This window comes from Phalaenopsis equestris, unplaced genomic scaffold (assembly GCF_001263595.1).
Source record: "Phalaenopsis equestris unplaced genomic scaffold, ASM126359v1 Scaffold000413, whole genome shotgun sequence".
NCBI classification, from domain to species: Eukaryota; Viridiplantae; Streptophyta; class Magnoliopsida; order Asparagales; family Orchidaceae; genus Phalaenopsis; species Phalaenopsis equestris.
Window position 1 is genome coordinate 706,103 of NW_018164854.1, and position 19,946 is coordinate 726,048.

General features: G+C 34.5%; 1 protein-coding gene across 1 annotated transcript in view; it reads right to left on the reverse strand.

Annotated features, from left to right (window-relative positions):
* Positions 1–5,568: 5,568 nt before the first annotated feature.
* The window catches only part of LOC110027090 (RNA polymerase II transcription factor B subunit 2-like), a 29,956-nt gene continuing 15,578 nt past the window's right edge, over positions 5,569–19,946 (reverse strand). The window contains 7 exon segments of the mRNA XM_020728369.1: positions 5,569–6,190; positions 6,291–6,365; positions 7,318–7,398; positions 8,219–8,309; positions 10,860–10,945; positions 12,618–12,701; positions 12,772–12,855. Coding sequence (XP_020584028.1) covers positions 6,056–6,190; positions 6,291–6,365; positions 7,318–7,398; positions 8,219–8,309; positions 10,860–10,945; positions 12,618–12,701; positions 12,772–12,855 — 636 coding nt within the window. The 3' untranslated portion in view covers positions 5,569–6,055.

The following is a 19,946-nucleotide window of genomic DNA, read 5'->3' on the forward strand; positions in this document are numbered from 1 at the left end:
GACGGTGGGACCGCCGCCACCGCCGCAGAGATACTTCTCGGCTCCTAAGGATTTAGCTTCCGTGTTTCTCGCTGTCCCGAGCAAGAAAGTAAGAGTAGGTTGAGCTATATATCACTAGAATTGTGTTCATAAACATACTTAGCTTCAACTTTTTTTTGTAATTTTTTTTCTTAATGTTTTGGTTTTTCTCTAATTAAGGGCTAATCAAGGTTTATGGTCATTATCTTAATTTTTTATTTATTTAATCACAATTGAACTAATTGGTTGGTTGAAGGCTTGATATGGACATTGCATAAGAGGTTGCATGTGAGGTTAAGTGGATGCTTCTTCCATGGCTAATGGCAAGAGTTTAGTTGAGTTTGAGTCTTAGACAAGTTTAGGTGGGTGGGGCCCACCACGTGTGAACGGTAGAAAAAAAGGCCCGCGTGTCCTAATCAAAATTTGATCATTACATGACTTTTAAAACTCTCGAATATACTTTCAAATAAATGTAGTATTTGTGTATATCTTCACACCATCATCATCCCTAATCAAAATTTGATCATTACATGACTTTTAAAACTCTCGAATATACTTTCAAATAAATGTAGTATTTGTGTATATCTTCACACCATCGTCGTCATCAGATTCAATCATATTTCATCGTTATTTTAACAATAATCAATGGTCGTTGAAAATACGATCAAACAAAGTAGGCAAAGAAGGAAGAAAAATTATTAGGTGCGGAGTATGAACCTCTCACTCCGCTGAAATGAGGAGAGAGAGGACATGAGAGAGACCTCCTCTCTCTCCTCATTTCAGTTGCCGACCCGCGCCTAATAACTTTTAAGGCAGAAGAAGACATGAGCAAAAGAAAAGGTTAATGGTGGTTTGGGACCCACCAATGTGTGAAGCTAGGCTTATTGTTCACGGGGCCTGGTAAACTTTGCCTAGCTTGCTTTGGAAGCAAAGGATGAAAATTAGTTTGGGTTGTTCAACCTTTTTGACAGGACCGAAATGTGAGCCTTAAATCACACAATAAAAGGGGTTTTTTTTTTATTTTATTATTTACAATAAAAGGTCAGTGCATTTATAAATGTATAAAATATGAAAATTTATCAGGGGCATTTACATGCATACCACACAATTCTTATATATTTACATATCTAACAATTAAAATTTCATATTTAATTTATTATACTTATTTCTTTATCATCACATTAATAAAAATAAAAAAAATTAAATACTCCTTTTTCATGCATATGTTTATAATATCATCCTGTTATTGAAGTAAATATTAAACTTTAGTGTTAGCTATGTAAATACATAAACTGCGTGGTATTCATATGGTGAGATTAAAATTTTTAATTCGGGGCATTATATATATATATATCACACAGTGTGTGTGCTGGGCCAGGGCGTGTTGGGTTTTAAGATAAATGGGCCTTATTTATTTGGGTGCTTTTAAAAGCTTTAATTCAATGGATAGGGCAAAGATACAGTCCTTGTACGGATGCTTCCATGTCAGGTGGAATCCTACTTGGGATTTGTTTGTTTGGTCATGGCCCATGAGAATTAGGAATCTTATATTTATTTCTCCTATATTTTTATTTTTTTATGTCTGATTTACAGTAAAAGAAAACAAAACTAATATAAAAAAAAATCTTACTTACACTTAAAATGAAAATTAATTTTTTTGCCTTTTAAATGCCGTACTATGATCTCTCGTAGCTCTTATCGGCCACCACTTGTTGCATTTCAATAAATTTGATTTCATATGATAATGATTTCAGTTACTTAAGTTTTCATGTAATTTAAAAACGTCGACCCAAAATACCAGTAACCTTCTTAAATCCCAATGCTTGGACATGCTGGTTAGCCTCATTTGTCGTCAGGGTAAGAGTGCTTGATCAACTAGCTTTTATGCACCCTTTTTAAATCTTGTGTGAAGAAAATTTTATGACATGAGTGAAAGAGTATCAAATCATGATTGAATGGAGATTTCACACTCTAAATGACTAAAAGAGTAACTCATAGAAGATTAGATGTGCAAAAAACTATAGAGTATGGCTGCAAATGAACTCAACCAAGCCAAGCAAACAGTTGTTCAAGCTTAAGCTCATTTAGTAAGAGCTTGCTCGAGCTAGATTTGAGCTCAAGCTTGGACATGCTGGTTAGCCTCATTTGTCGTCAGGGTAAGAGTGCTTGATCAACTAGCTTTTATGCACCCTTTTTAAATCTTGTGTGAAGAAAATTTTATGACATGAGTGAAAGAGTATCAAATCATGATTGAATGGAGATTTCACACTCTAAATGACTAAAAGAGTAACTCATAGAAGATTAGATGTGCAAAAAACTATAGAGTATGGCTGCAAATGAACTCAGCCAAGCCAAGCAAACAGTTGTTCAAGCTTGAGGTCATTTAGTAAGAGCTTGCTTGAGCTAGATTTGAGCTTAAAAGACTATATTCTAGCTTGAGCTCATTTACAAATACCCAATTCAAGCTTCATTCAAGTTTGGATCATATAATAATTTTCAAACATATGAATAAACAACTCGTTTACCGAATAAGCATAATTGAGCCATACTTGAGCTCTATACGAACAAATTGTTGGGAAAATAAACATGTTGTATCAAATTAATAATGCTCGTTGAGTATAAAAATAAACTTTTAAATGAAACTGTTAATCAACGAGCCGGTTGTAATCGAGCCGATTCATGAGGTTTAAATGATACAAATCATGAACACAAATGAACAAATGGAAGTAATTCAAGCTTGTTCCTTTTGTAATTGTGTACTTATAAAAGTGTTTAAGATCATTTAATTAGTTAATCAAACGATCACGGGCTATCTTCAACCAACGAGTCCACAGTAATTAGTTGAACTCTGGGATCGTTTGTAGCCCTAATATAGGGCCTGGCTTTGCTGAAATAATTTCACCCATGATAACTTATTACGAAGGATGTATTTTCTCATATTGAAGAATTCACTAATATAATACAACACAAATGACATAAAAAAGATAGCTTTATAATTCATACCCGTCACGTCTCACATACCATATATTCATTGATATTTGACCACAATGGAGGAGAAATTTCAAACAAAATGAAAATTTCCCATTAGGCTTTTTATTATTTTTTATTTTTGAATATAAATGTATTTTTCTAATCTATATAGACTTAAGAACACTTCTAATCCATATGGTTGTCTTCTTAAGCAATAATAATCTTCTAAACCAAAATTATGGCTTCATACACTTTAGATATTGATTTTTTTCTTAAAGGTTTGTGAGAGTTTCCTGCAATAGAAATTCTCACATCAAAAACTCTTTTTCCTCATAAGACTTTAACCTTAGCATCTCAAAGAAAACTTCACCATATATAAAATTCTAAAAACGTTAATTAGTTTTCTTTGAATTTTATATGTTCGAAAGGTTTTAGAGAAATTCAACCCGAAACCCATACATTGAAATATCTTGCGCAAACTCAGTCGAAGAGATTAGAGTTATAAAAACCGATAATTAAAATCATAGTGAAATTTGCAGCAAAGATCACATGTCATAGTTATCATTTGTGTAAAACTATATAAAATTTTGAGATATTTTATCTCCTTCGTATTTTATTTACTCTTATTGATTGAGTTAGAACTTGTCTGGATCACAACATTACTTTACCTCGAGCAACAAACGACTCCAATTTGAAAATTATCCATCAACAAGCATATTAAAGGTTGTCGACCCATTTAATAGTCTGCAAGTGGGAGTTTGTTATTACGCAGGTGCAGATCAAACTTGAGACCTTATCAACAACTCGAAGACTCTTATCAAAGATGTTAGTTAGTACCTAAAATCTATAGGATTTGAGTCAATAGTATTGTAAATAACACAATTTCATTTTAGTTTTATACATAATTAAATTTTGAATGTTGAACATCAAACCATTGCCCCCACTAAAAGTATTCAGGATTAACTTCTAAATGAATTAGTTGATTTCATCAAATGATTAGATATTCAAGTACATATCACACAATAACAAAAGATTTAAGTATTTAAAGTAGAAAGCATAGTGAATAACAATAATAAGAAAATATGTTTTTCAAATCAACAACATATTAACAAATAAGGAGACGCAGGGCCAAACTTAGGATGGCTGATGCTGGAGACCATCCTTTACGCTTCTTTAGTTACCTGCTCCAAAGTATTTTCATTTCACTAAATGTACTAATAAAATGGAGGTGAAGCTTGAAGTCCATGAAAACTATCAAGACATGGGTCTTTATTTTGCCAAACTTACGGGGGTTTTGGCAGCACATTTGAATAGGATTTACCATCGGATTTATGAAATCCAGCCAAAAGTAAATATGTGCAAAAGTTTAGGGCCAAAATTTTGCCTTATATAACCAGTAATTTCATTAGGCTTTATATAGCCATGTGTTACTCCCTCTTCAAGTTCTTTGAACATTGAGGAGCTTAGTTGAAAGATCACAATGCTTAAGGCCTCATTTGGGATCGCTCTTGTTTTTTGTTTTCTATTTTAATTTTAATTTTAATTTATTTATATTTTGATTTGAATTAATGTATGTTTGGGTGTAGTAGTTGTTGTTTTTAAAAGCATTCAAAACATCTTTTAAGGTTTTTGGTGCTTTTTAAAAAACGAGGCAATTTGTCTTTAAAAGAAAAAAAAAATAAAAATATATAAAAAATATACTAATCAAATATGTTTTCAAAAATAAAAGTATAAAAAAAAAAAAACATAAAAGAAAGTGATGTAAAATGGGGTCTAATCTTTTGGAGAGGGACATCTTGTAGCTCTCCACTGCCCCTGGCACTTGTATAAAGGTTTTGATGGGGTAATTGAAGAGCATACGATGTATGATTCCTTTTTCGAGCTCTCTTTATGATTTCCTTCTAAAAATTGGGTGTCATAATCCTTTTAGGTAATTTGACCTACTTATATTTGTGGGATTAGGAAGATAAAACCTAATGACACTCCACCCTTCACCACTAGCTTCATGACAAACCCTCTACTATAAAATTCCATATTACAATAATAGCTCAAAGCATTTTTGTCAAACATTCATGTTTATGAAGAATATGAGCCTTTTAACTTAATATGGAATTTTATAAACTTAACTTCTAACTCCATTTCACTTTAGGCAATGCTACCCTTTTAACAATCATAATCTAGAACACTCTATAGTCAAATTTTTCTTTCTTTTTTTTCCTCTTGTCTCTCATCTCTCACCATGCATAAATGTCAAGCGCATAGGACTTGGAACTTTTTTAGCTTATCTTTGATAAGGGATGGTTTAGGATAATAATTCCTATGAGCTTCCTTTGAACGCTATAGTGATCCAACTTAAGGATCTATTTGAAACAACTTTCTGTTTGCTTTGCATTTCAGATCACCACCACAGCTCTTTTTAAAAAAATTACTTTCTCAATGATTTTTATAACTATGCTTACAAAAAAGCTATAGCCAACCTAAATGGATTCATTCAAAAGGATATTATTGGACTGCCATTTAGAAACCTTAAGAGGGCATAAATGTAATACAAGGAATATATTCAATTCATTAATAGCCAGCCTTTTGAAACTCCAACCCAACACAATTATCTTCCAAAGCAATACATTCATTTTAGTTTAATCCAATCATTATGCTTATAAAAGCACATTTTTAATACATTACTAAAAATGAAAAGAATCTAAAAAGCACTGCATTCAAAAACTACATAGATTCACAACTGTAACATCTACCCAGCACCTAATCACCAAGTTCTGAAGCTCATAAACCTTGAATAATTCCTTAAATCCGCAACTGTAACTCCTTGGAATTCTTCTGAAACTCTGCTGATGCAGGAGGCAAAGCCATCTCTAGCTTCAGTGTTCATTTCAGAGACAAAAATAAAATATCAACTAGTGTCGACATTAGTCCGTCCTATAATTATTTACATGGGGCTATTTTAGTCTCAAACTCTATAAAAATATCAATTTAATCATTATTTTTTCTAAATGTTAAGAGAGTCGATGGACTATTCTGACATTTTTCTCAAAAAAAGAATATCACCAGTCATCTACTTGGAGCGACGGAGAAAATCTCTCATTTGTTGGTGTAGTTCGCCGCGAACAATCAACCGCATCTTCTTCGAGTCTTCCCACAAAAATCCGCCGAACTCCCGTGCGAAATCAGCAGCACCTTCAAATAACTCCTGGATGCCAAATATTTTATGAAATTGCAAAAATTATAAGAAATTTGCAGGGTAACAAATGATAAAGAGTTTAGTGATATGTGGAGAGTAGAAATGCCACCTTTGATGGGAAATCTTCATAAAGATGTGAAGGAATCATCTCGACCCGGTTTCGATCTGTTTCCCATAACCTAATCTGTCGACAATCGATGAGTCAATATTAAGAGCTTAATAGTGAGAAAGGAACAATTTTGACATGGAAGAATTACATTCATACCATAAAAGTTTAAGAGGTACTTCTGATGGGATATTAAAGACTTTGGTGATGAAAATGTAAAAAAGCAAAATTTAGGTGTTAGATATGTAAAAACATAGGAATTAAGTGGTATGTATGAAAATGCCCCTTCTTAAAAAGCTAGCAGAACATTTAACTGGCTTCAACATAAGCAGCAGGTTCAAATAATGGAAGGTGGAACCCGTACATTCTACTGGTCCAGAAAAAAAGAAGAATATTTGGGGTATTTACAAATATACTACACAATTCTCATCTATTTACATATCCAACACCTAGACTTTCATATTTACATGCATACCACTCAAATCTTTAACATCACATAAAAAATAGCACTATTTGAAAAAGTGAAATACACTTTTTCATGCATAGGTTTATAACAGCAAAATGTTATAAATGTAAATATCAAACTTCAGTTCTTAGATATGTAAATACATAAGAATTGTGTGGCATGCATGTAAAATTCCCAAAAAGATTTTTAGTACAGCAGATTCAAGCATGTAAAACCTAGATCAACAAGCATCAGGAAGCCTTAGAAAAATACAAATTACAATCCAATTGATAATTGGTACTTCATCTTCCCAGTAGAATTCACCACATACTGAATTAGCCCAATTCCAATGTATTTACATATCTAACACTTCCATTTTACTTTTACAGTTATACCACACAAATCTTTTATATCACATAAAAGCACGATTTTTTTAATTTTTTTTAAAAAAAGTGAAAACACATTTTAGTGCATAGGAAGGTGGCATATATGTAAAATACTAAATTTAGGTGTTAGATATATGTAAATACATAGATGTAAATCTTCCAAGAAAAAACATTGGTGCTCCTTGACGGCCAACTATACCTGATCAGTGACATTCTCTGGCACTGTTGGTACTCTTTCAGCGATTCGAGGATGCGCATTCTGCTGAAGGAAAGAAATTATCTGAAAGAACACAATTCGGGAATAAATTTCAAAAGGCAGACTTAAAAAAATTCCAATTTGACCCAAGAAATAGTACAAGTTGCTAAAGATCCCATTAAAAGAACCACTCCTGCATTTCTTTTTCTTTTTCAAATTCTCACTCAAATATCGAAATTCATAGCAAGACTCCAAACGATGTTTTTTTATTTGGGGCATTCGAAATTCATAGCAAGACTCCAAACGATGTTTTTTTTATTTGGGGCATTTACATGCATACCACATAATTTTTACGTATTTACATGTCTTCCACATAAACAATCATATTTACATGCATACCACTCAGATGTGCAACAACACGCAAAAAAAATATCACCATCACCATCTTTTTAAAGGTAAATTACACCTTTTCATATATAAATTTATGACATCAAGGTGTTATAAGTGTAAAGATCAAACTTATATGAAACTACATAAGAATTGTGCCGTATGTATGTAAATTTCCCATTTTATTTTTATCGAATACCAAATTTTTTTATTATGGCAGGCCTAAATACATGGGCTCGACAGTTCAAAAAAATGAGCTAGGCCTTCATTTTGTAAATAGAAATGTTTGGGCTGGTATGTATGTAAATATCCCAAATTATAGAAAAAAAAAGCAATTTTCTAAATAGAAACTACTTGAAAGGGTAAAGTCATCTTAGTAAGAGGAAAGTCATCTTAGTAAGAGGAAGGTTTAATTTGAAAAACACAAACAGATGGAAAGATAGAAAGTAAAACAGTAGTATGATAAGGAAGTTTTGGACTCTAAATAATGGAAAGTAAATAATAGGGCGTTTCATGCCTGGTCAGCAGTGATTCCATTTTCAAAAGCTGTATAGAGGCTTTCCTTTGTTATTGCACCAACAATAAGGTTTGGCAGCTGGTATTCAATCCTGCAAAATAAATGAAATAAACTGATACAATAAAATGCATAATTTGGTTCCCGAATAATCATGAAAACGAATATAACTAATATATGATATTCCATGAAAATGATAAAGTGAATGTATGATAAAACTGCAAATAGTAGATATGGATGATTACTTAAATAAATAGACAATAGTATTTACTAACACGGTTGTAAAAGTAGACTTGTGTATTAACATATAGGAGGGATAGAAGATGCTCAAATAAATCGGATGAAGCTAATGATGATGATAAGTATATATGCATTTGTAAACCAAATACTATATAAAAATATATAGTTATAAACAGCGAGTATATTCCATCATTTTGATTTTATTCAGCTTCCTCAAGTCCTCGACAAGAGAGCCCTACCCACAATAGACCATTCCAAACAAATTGGTTTTGTTTGGGAACTAAATTTGAAAAACTCACTTGATAGGAAGCCATCACTTGGTTGTTTACAGATAGCATACATATTTTAGAAAGGGGCATTTACATACATACCACAGAATTCTTATATAATCACATGTTCAACACCTAAACTTTTATATTTACATGAATTATACTCAAATCTTTAACATTAAATAAAAAAATACCACTCTTAACTTTACAAAAAGTGAAATACACATATTCATGCATAGGTTTATAACAAAAAAGTGTTATCAATGTAAATATCAAACTTTAGGTGTTAGATATGTAACTACATAAGAACTGTGTGGCATGTATAAGTAAATTTCCCTTTTTAGAAAATGATGTTAATATTGTGTGAAAATAAAGTCATAATTTTGGTGGAATTTTTAATTCAAATAACCCATATTGATTTCTAATTACATCCAACCAAACAATGTAATATACTAAATTCACCATATCGAAAGCAAATTCCTTACTTAAGCAATCAAACGAGTCCTAAGACAACCAAAGAAATACAATAGCTATGTTTTCTCAAATGACGTGCCCCACAGGAAACAAATCCTCACTATTGGTATGGTTTAGATTTCACTTAGCCAAAATGATTGAAGGAACAAAGGAAGAATTACTCCATCTAATTGATGAGTAATCAATCTTAGTCAAAGTGACCGTATTTCTAAGATCCAAACTGGAATCCTGGCTTGCAAAAGAGAGTCCATGTCAAATAAATCTAACAAAGGACGATTTTTTTAAAAAAGAAAACAGAAAAATTACATAAATAACACACAATTCTTATGTAAAGTGTTTTTATTGGTCCACCGAATCAAAAGTTTACATATATGCTTGAATGTAGTTTAGGAGGTTCTTTCAATGATTCAAAATCATGACCTTTGCATTGCCAAGAGATTACTTTTAATACAAAATAAAGTTTTGAATTTTATGTAGAAGATAAATATTTCATAGTCAGTATATTGCAAATTTCTTGCCCATGCAAAATTCTAATTATAAAGTATCTGGCCTCACCCTGCATTACAAAGTAATTACAACCTAATCATACCTCTTATGCCAACCCTTTCCCACCTTGAATACTACTCCATAATCCATAAGAATAACAGTTTATGTTAATCTAATTTTTTAGTAGCAGAACTAAATGCCTAGAGAGAATGATTCTCATCCAAATTATCACCACCCACAATAGTGATTTAGAAATAAGTTGATGAGTTTCTTAACGAAACTATATTCCAGAATAATTAAAAGGCTCAATTACCTTGAAAATAAGCGCAGAATCCAACCAAACAATGTAATATACTAAATTCACCATATCGAAAGCAAATTCCTTACTTAAGCAATCAAACGAGTCCTAAGACAACCAAAGAAATACAATAGCTATGTTTTCTCAAATGACGTGCCCCACAGGAAACAAGTCCTCACTATCGGTAGGGTTTAGATTTCACTTAGCCAAAATGATTGAAGGAACAAAGGAAGAATTACTCCATCTAATTGATGAGTAATCAATCTTAGTCAAAGTGACCGTATTTCTAAGATCCAAACTGGAATCCTGGCTTGCAAAAGAGAGTCCATGTCAAATAAATCTAACAAAGGACGATTTTTTTAAAAAAGAAAACAGAAAAATTACATAAATAACACACAATTCTTATGTAAAGTGTTTTTATTGGTCCACCGAATCAAAAGTTTACATATATGCTTGAATGTAGTTTAGGAGGTTCTTTCAATGATTCAAAATCATGACCTTTGCATTGCCAAGAGATTACTTTTAATACAAAATAAAGTTTTGAATTTTATGTAGAAGATAAATATTTCATAGTCAGTATATTGCAAATTTCTTGCCCATGCAAAATTCTAATTATAAAGTATCTGGCCTCACCCTGCATTACAAAGTAATTACAACCTAATCATACCTCTTATGCCAACCCTTTCCCACCTTGAATACTACTCCATAATCCATAAGAATAACAGTTTATGTTAATCTAATTTTTTAGTAGCAGAACTAAATGCCTAGAGAGAATGATTCTCATCCAAATTATCACCACCCACAATAGTGATTTAGAAATAAGTTGATGAGTTTCTTAACGAAACTATATTCCAGAATAATTAAAAGGCTCAATTACCTTGAAAATAAGCGCAGAATCTCACTGTGTAATTTGGAAGTTGAGTAAGCATACAACCTGAAGTTTGTTTCCACAACCATAAATCCCTATTGGCAAAATTTCAGACAAGAAATCAGTTTTTAACATTGCAAGGTAAACGATCTGCAAACATTTTTATCATGAGGATGCATAGATGAATAAATTAAGCTGCTTATGGATGCAATAATAAATTAAGGTGGTATTTTTGAAATACAAAACTGAAAATATTAAAAGAAAATATCTTTTACTCAACTGCATCTACTGGAATTTAAATATAATTTTTCCAGGAAGCTCATTCAAGACGAACGAAGAACAAATATCATTTTTATTTGGGGAAAATGTTACATTTTGTAAGTTTTTGAGCACTAGGTAGTTGACTCCATTAATAAACGTAAGTCTGCTAGTCCTTATGTTTACAATAAATTTGCTTGAAACTACATGTAAAACAAAGAAATTATAGGTAGCAGTGTTAATTTGCATTGACAAATTGGGTTCGGGCCGGAGTCAAATTTCACTTCAGACAAAATTATTTGACCCAAACCAAAATAGTTCAGAATAGTTAAATCTTCTATAAAAACCATGAAATTATGCTTATTTTAGCCCATGTTTATACCATATCCTCTTCAGCAATGCAAGCTAATATTTCCTTCAAAGACCAATGGTAAATGTTGTTTCCATATACCATCCTTGATACATAACATTTTAATTTCTTGCTTGGTGTGGGAATTTCTTTCAGAAAGCAATGAAATGAGCCAATAAAAGCAAATTAATGAGGAAAAAAAACATAATATGAGACCCTTAGAACAGAAAATCATTGGACCAAGGATAGTTTCATTGAATAATTTCTCATTGAATAAATGTATGTGAATTCATTGAATAATTTCTCTGAAGCGTTTTAAAGTAAAACAAATAAAGTTAAGTAATGAGTTCACATTCTACAATGAAAAAAATAGTGTAACAAGTTAATTATTCAACACTCTTCCTTTATTATTATTTTCTTTTAATGGGGCAGCATAAATCAAATTTTGGGATAAATTTGTGATCTTTTGCATTGCAGCAAATGTCTAAGACTATAGTGCTCTCATCAAAATAAGACGATAGTGCTCTCATCAAAATATTTAACAGCAAGAGAGGCTATACGAATTCTAATTAATGTAATCCTTCAAACTAGTCAAAACAGCCAAAAAAAAAAAAAAACCTGTGTTTGCATGTCAAACACTATTAAGTAAAGCCAGCCCAAAAAAAGTTTTGAAACGAGCCATTTTTGAAGCCTTTTTAGGCTCATTCATGTTTACAGTTGAATTTTGTCTATTTCATTTTAAATTTTAAAATTTTATTAGGGATTATCTTCAATTATAATAGAAATATTTAAATTTTGGAATATAATTTGCAGTAAGTTTGGCCTTATCTGTTAACCTTTCTTTTGTGAAAAAGGGATCCATGTTATTAAACTTAGGGGTATTTACATACATACCACACAATTCTTATGTATTTATATATCTAACACTTAAACATTCATATTTACAAGCATATTACTCAAATCTTTAGCAGCATATCTAACACCACATACGCATGCATAGGTTTATGACAACAAGGTGTTATAAATGTAAATATCAAATTTTAGGTGTTAGATATGTAAATACATAAGAATTGTGTGGTATACATGTAAACTTAACTAAAATTTAAATATTTTTCATTTAATTGATTTGTTTTTAAATATGTGAAAAGTAAGAACCAAACCTCCTTGCGTGACGATGAATCTGACAAGCTAATGGAGAGATTGGTAGCCAATTTGGTCGGAATAAACCAACTTTCCTTCCTTCCCTGCGGGGAGTAATTAGAGATGGTTTATCATATTTAAGGAGTTAGAAGAAGAAATCAATAATTCACATGCCTGCTGGAGTTTCACTACTCCCAGGTCTGCGAGTTCCTTCACAGTTCTGCTTTGCACTTCAGTCAGACTGTTCATATTGTAAGCCTGAAATTGAAAAAATTTCACATGTCTGACCAATGTATTTCTAGAAAAAGAACGAACCATGAAAAAAAATTGACGATAAGGAGCTAAGAGATGTTCAGAAAGAACATGCATGGGTTTCTGAAAGCAGTGAAAATATAATATTGTTTTGGGAATCAATTTTGTTTTTTGTTTTTTTTTCTAACATGTTGTTTAGTATATTTTTTTGAAGTTTTTATTTTCTGATTCTAAAAAAATCAACATGTTTTTGAAGCCACTCAAAACAACTTTAAGGTGTTTGGGTTTTTTTAAAAACAATCATACTCTAATCAAATATCCAAACATATCTGGTTTCAAATCAAAATATAAATAAATAAAATAAAATAAATAAAAAGAAAATAAAAAACAAAAAGTGATCCCAAATGGCCTCTTAGTATCCTTTTTTTTTTTAAAAAAAAGTCCTTGTTAGCTTCCCTCAGTTTCATTTCTTTTAAGTTAACTTAAGCAAGAACTAGATGACGTAGGATGCTCTAAGGTTTAGAGTTTCTAATGCACAATCCATTATGCAATGCAGATTTAGATGGGATCAACCAATGCAACAAATACACATTTTTTTGTGTGGAAAAGAGAGCCATGATTATCTGCCATACTCGCCTAAAATTTAAAAAAATCAAAATTCAACTCAAGTAAATATATATATATTTATATATACATATATATATATAACACAGGAGATATGGAAGTAATTGAAATTTCATGAGAAAAATACGATTGTTATGAATCTAACAAAAAACCAACCACATTTTCAACCAATAACAATGTGGAGAACAAAGTTGATATAAAGAAAGAACTCACAAATAGGAAAGTAACACATTTGAACAAAGAAAAGGCCTCTCCCATGATATTGGAAGTCTGAATTTGATCAAGGATTAGAATAGGAAATGGTGGGCTAATATAGCATCCTCTTAAACAGAGATGGTGTTAAGCATTTCTCTCAAAGGAGACACCAACCGAAACCAAAATCAGCGAGCAACTTGCGTTGGATATGTGGAAAAATTCAATTTAGGGCTAATTTGAATCAAGATAGAAAGGATGATCTACAATTCGAGAGACTTATCGCCTCTCTACCAATCCTAGACGCCTCAAGGAACACAAAGACAAGAAAAAAAAATGCAGCAAATCCAAAAACATGAAACAAACCCTAGCTAATTCACTCTACTAAATACTCCCCAAGATACATTGAAACTTCCGCCCAAAACCCCACTTAATTCCCCTCCTATTGTACGTTATTAATGCTGTGTGGGCTCACTCGGGAGCTAGAATAGCCCTAAGCTGCTCCTAGGGCTTCCGTCACTCCCGATTGGGCCGACTGGTCTGGGCGGTCCAGACGTGCCTTCTCTGGACCGGTTCGTCCGCCTTGTCTACAGGCACAACAGGTGTATCAGAGCCATCATTTGAGTACCAAAAGGAATAATTGAGCTTAGCAAAGATAAACACTAAGGGCTTGGTTGGGACCACTTTTGTTTTATTTTAAAAATATATTTATTTAATATCTTTTATGTTTGATTTTTATTTACAAAAAACAAATTAACTTGTTATTAAAAACACTCAAAACACCTAAAAGTTATTTTAAGTGTTTTAAAAATAACTAAACATGTTATAGCATACTGTTGACATCGCTTTCGATCGAGGTGCAGTTTTCCCCTCCTTAGTAGCCTAGGATCTAGTCGTATGACATTTTTGTCAACTACTCCTAGAAAATTAGTGGAGTCATCCCCGTTAGCAATTCTGAAATTTTCTTCGCTCGACTTGATGTTCCATATAGTAGTTTTGATCGCTATTTCTTAGCAGGTAAGGCTACTTCGAAGGAACTCAGAGTATATTCCTATAAGACTGTCGGCCTTAGGATTGACAGTACTCGTTGATTTGACGTCGTCGTCCTCTGCACCGTCTTGTTTGATCGAACTCATACCGAAATTTTGATAGGATTCGGACCGAGACGCGTTTTGACCCGATCGACGACGAGGTTGCCCGGACGACTCCGAATGACGAAACGGACAACGCCGATGCGTCTGACCTAGGGGGGACGTTCGTTTCATTGCGACGGCACGTCTTGGGGAAAATATATATTTAAATGTTAATTATAATAATAAATAATATATTATTATTATAATTATAATTAATAACTTATATTAAAAATCCTTAACCTAATTTCATTTTCCCCTCCCGTTTCTTCCTCTCGCGCTCTTGGACCTCTGCCCTAGCAGCGGTTCGCTCGGTTTCATCTGGCCCACTCCTTCGTGCCGTTGGATTCTCGTTCCCGCGCTCGCCTCGCGCGTGCGAGACGATCCCGCGACCCATCCCTTGTCGTATCTCATCCTCTGCCTCTCGCACGCTCGTATGGGGGCGTCTGCTCTTCTCGATCCTTTGATCCGTATGCGATCCCCTAATCATTCTCTCTCCTTCCCTCTGGTTTATATGATACTCTGTTGATGCGTTTCAAGTGGCCGAAAATCTCTGAGGGGGGGGGGGGGGGGGAATTTCTACTAAATGGACTGCGCCGCTCGACCGAACTGCTCGCCAGTCGCGAGCTGCCCCCTGTCCGACCCTTCTCCCCTACGCCGCATTTCCTCCTCCCTAAATGCGATATTTTCTCTCCCGATACCTCATTCGACCATCTCACCGTGGTAGGTAAGTCATTTTTCTCTCCCTTCATGCTTACATGATATTACACTTATGTTTTTTTTTTGGAAATAATTGGTACTCAAACATCTAGAAATGAAAAATGTGAGCATGTTCTAGGAGTTAGACTTGATTACTTGCTTAAAGTGGTGAAGCTATGACATGTTTTTATTTATTGTAGCATATTTCTATTGGAAGCAATTAAGAGGGTTGAAACATGGCTTTGAGACAATGTTAGCTCCTCTTGCAAGCATGTTAGGATATGTATCATGAAGCTTTCATTTATTCTTATCTAGCATGAGACATTGGAAGACTTATTTGGTCTTTCACGCATGTGGGGCTCGGTTTTAGCTCCTGTGGTTGCGCCATTTGTTCGAAATCTATATGGAGTATGAAAAGATTTATTTTTGGATGTCTCTTGAAGTTTATCTTGAAGGCTTGGTGTTTTATTTATCACTGCACTTTCTCATTCAAGTATTGGTTCAGAAAAGGAATTTTTGGAGGCCTTGAAATGTTAGCTTTGAGATTTATGCATACTTCTTTACTTCATACTATCTTGTTCATATAAAATACATGCTGAGGGGGAGTTGTTTTAGCCATTGAATGGCTCGGTTTTGGCCCTCGTTGGGTTTGGTTTTGGTCTCCTATGGCTTTGCCTTGCTCGAAACATATGCTATGAAAAAAAAAAAGAATTTCTTTAATTTGGAGGGTCCTATAAATTGTTTTGGTGGCTTGTTTTCACCCCTCATAAGGCATCCTTTTGTTTAAATACCTGTTGGAAGTCGTTTCATGCTTGAAATACTTAAGTTGGGGGGCTAAATATACTCTCTATGTTATTGTTCTTGTTTAAGGCATATATTGGCTCTATATCTTGATATTTCAAAAGCTTGTGAGCTGTTCCTTGGCTTTGAATGGCTCGGTTTTATCTTGAAATGGCCGGGATTTTTAATTTCTATTAAAGCTTGGATTTTAATCTATGCTCAGGCCTTGTCTTGGCCCTGAATGGCTCGGTTTTGGGTTTTAGTGGGTACTCGGTTTTCATTGCAAGAGCATGGGATGTTAATTTTTGTTGAGGCTTTGGAGCTTCTTTACTTCATTTATGGACCTTGAGGGGATTGTTTTGGCTTTGTTTGGGGGCTCAGTTTGCTGGTTTAGCTCCTACCCGAGAGCCTATGTTTAGGCTTTGTACTTGTCCCTACTCGAAAGTCTTGGTGGCTGCCCTGTGCTTGCTTTTGTCTCTACCCGAGGGCTGGCTGGGGGCTCAGTTTGGCTTGTCTTAGGCCCTTACCCGAGGGCCTGGCTTGTGTTTTTTTGTGTTGTTCCTATTTGTGAGCCTTGGTGGCTTCCTGAGCTGTTTCCTACTCTTACTCGTGAGACATATTGAGGTTTGTTTAATTTGATTTGGTCCTTCTTGTCGGACTCGAATTACTTGGATGATTGTTGGCAGATCAAATTTGTCATCCCAAAATTATGGTTATATTTTGTACTCTCTTATGTATATCAAAGATCCTCATGGAATTGATTCGACTTGTCTTGGCCGTGAGCCTTTCTTGTGCTTGGGCTGTTTTTCCTTACTTTGGTCGTGAGCCTTGTTCAGTGGGCACTGCCCTTGTGGCCTTCGGTTTTGCCCTCTAACCGTGAGATCAGTAGGCATAGGTATGCTTCCTTTTTGTCTCCCACCCGCGGATTTGTGTTGTGTTGGGTTCCCGCTTGCCATCTGTGGCCGTGAGCTTCCTATATGGAATTTGGTCTGGTTTGTTCTGGCACTTACCCGTGAGCTAGTTTGGAGTCCGGTTGTGCTTTTGTTGGCCTTGCCCGTGACCCTCTACCCTATTTTGGCCCTGTTTCTTGCCTTGGCCGTGAGCCTTTCCTGTGCCTTGGGTTGCCTTGGCCGTGAGCCTCTTTTGGCCCTGTTTCTTGACTTAGCCGTGAGTGCCTTGTTCTGTTGGTGGACTTAGCCGAGAGCCTTGGTGGCTGTTTGCTCTCTTCTATTGACCCCGATAGTGAGCATTTATTTGGTTCTATGAGAAGATTTTATGCTTATTTGATATATGAGGCCATTGATTAATTTGGAAGTTGGAGGATCCTGATTTTTGCATGGGTTTGGGAGTACTAGTGGTGGTATTCTCCAGGTTATTTTTCTTTTGTGGTTTGGGAGATTTCTAAGTCTCATTTTGGAAAAGCATTTGGTTGGAATGAATTAATTTAATAAAAGATATCATTGGGGTTTGGATACCGACGTTAGGAGGTCATTTTGACTTGGGTTGATCCAATTATAAAAAAGAGAGAAAATGATACCCTTTCGGATTGATTCAAGGATCTTCGGGCTTTCCTTTTCAGGTCTTTTCGTCATGAGTTTCGAGAGCTGATTCATCATCCATTCTTTTCGATGTTTTGGGTGAATCAATCCCTCCTCTCTCTCACCCCATTTTTGTTCTTTTTTTCCTTGCTTATTGGTTTGGTTTTTGATGATTATGTTTGATACATAAGTGTCCACGTATAGCCTTTTGCTATACGTGAAACCATCAAACAAGGTCGCAAGTAGGTCGGTTTTGTTTTGGGACTTAGGGCAGTGATGACAAAAGCACACCGGAGATAGAGCATAATGATATGTCATCCTACGACATCGGGATCCGATTCAGGAACCCATCAGGATCTGATTCAGGAACCCGGTGAGCTGTAGGATGACAATATCATTCATCGACACAAGACTAGCGAGAGTTGACCCGAACCTTCTTAGGTTATTGGTAGTTTTATGCTCGACAGCGCGATCGACTCGTGGACAACTACTTTTCAAAATTGATAAAAACAAATTTGATCAGAACAAACACACCTTTTTCTAAAATAAAAATATATATTTCGCTACATACAAAATTGATACAGCCCACTTTTCGCATGTTTGAAACCTATGTGCATGCTGAAAACATAAATTTTAAATACATTTTAAACATTGGCTGTCCACCTGTTGATCACCTGTTTAGACTAAGGAATACCCTCCTGAGTTAGATTCGATAGGACACCCTTCTAGTTGAGTGGCGGGCTTTATACATCCGGGTGACCGAGTAGCCTTCGACGACCCTCGAGTACTAATATATAGTTGAGCCTAGCCCAGACCCGAGTGCTTGCGGTCCCCCTCTTTTCGGACTTTTTCATATGTTTTTCTTGAAATTTTTGGACAAAGCACTCGTGGTCTCTTTTAGGGATTTTTTCGTGTTTTCTACAGATTTTCATCGATTTGTCGATTCATCGATTTCCTCGCATTTTTCTTGTCGTGAGTCTTTTGACGATTTTTTCTCGAGATTTCTGGACGATGTTTTTTTTTTTGTTTTATATAAAGCATTTCAGTCTGCTTCCTCAAATTTTGTTACTTGTACCTGACGCATCAATTACACCTAAGGAACAACGAATCTCCAAGGTATACATGTTTGTTTTATGTTTACAGCATGCTATTCTCTTATAATCACTTCCCTGCTGTACCTTTTACTTTTCTTTACACTGCATGTTGTACTGCTTTCTTTACTGCATACCCCACTGCTTGTCCTATGCTACATATTATACTGTTATGCTATACACTATACAACTTCAACATGTTATCTATAAAAATATGTGAAGAACTACAACCATAGGGCCGCTGGATTTGACATTATATCCTGCTACCCTAGAAAACTTAAACTCGTCACGAGAAGAAGCTTGGAACTAGCGCGGTGGGCAACACAACCATCTTCAACAGCAGAACATGCCTTCCTCAGCTAAACCATTCCTTTCCTAGAAATTAAAACAACAATCCATAGGATTTCGAGGTTGTTCGCCTAGCGCAACATAAATCCTCAACTTTTCGTTAGACATTCGTATAGCTCTGCTGTATGATCTAAACCCTAACTCGTTTCAGGATTTCGAGGTTGTCGTCCATCACGACCCAAATCCTCACATCTTTCAGGCTGTTTGTGTGATTGTTTCACACGAATGTAAACCTTAATTAAATAAAAATTGGCAGGGATAAAACACTTGAATATTTCTCCTCGAAACTAAAGTCAAACCATAGGGTAGACTGAGAAGTCACCGAGGATCTCTTCTAAATTTGTCGCATCCCCTAGCTCTTACTCCTTTGGATTCTGTAATAAATGTTCCAAATTTGGGTCATTCCCCTTTTGCACACCTCTTTGTCTAATTTCGTTGAAAAGTCCTATCCTTTTGACCTTTTCGAAGACAATCTTTCCTGATTTTTATCGAGAGTATTCTTAAGTGACTTCGGTCATTTAAGATGTAATTAACTATAAGGGCTTGGATCGTACAGAGCAAGCTCAAGAATTGTACAGGAAAATGAGCTCCAATGAACCCAGCTTAAAATAAATTTAATTTTTCATATTAAATAGGAGAATTTGTCGGCAAATAAAACAGTTTCGCAGACCAAACGGACGTCATGTATTTCTTAG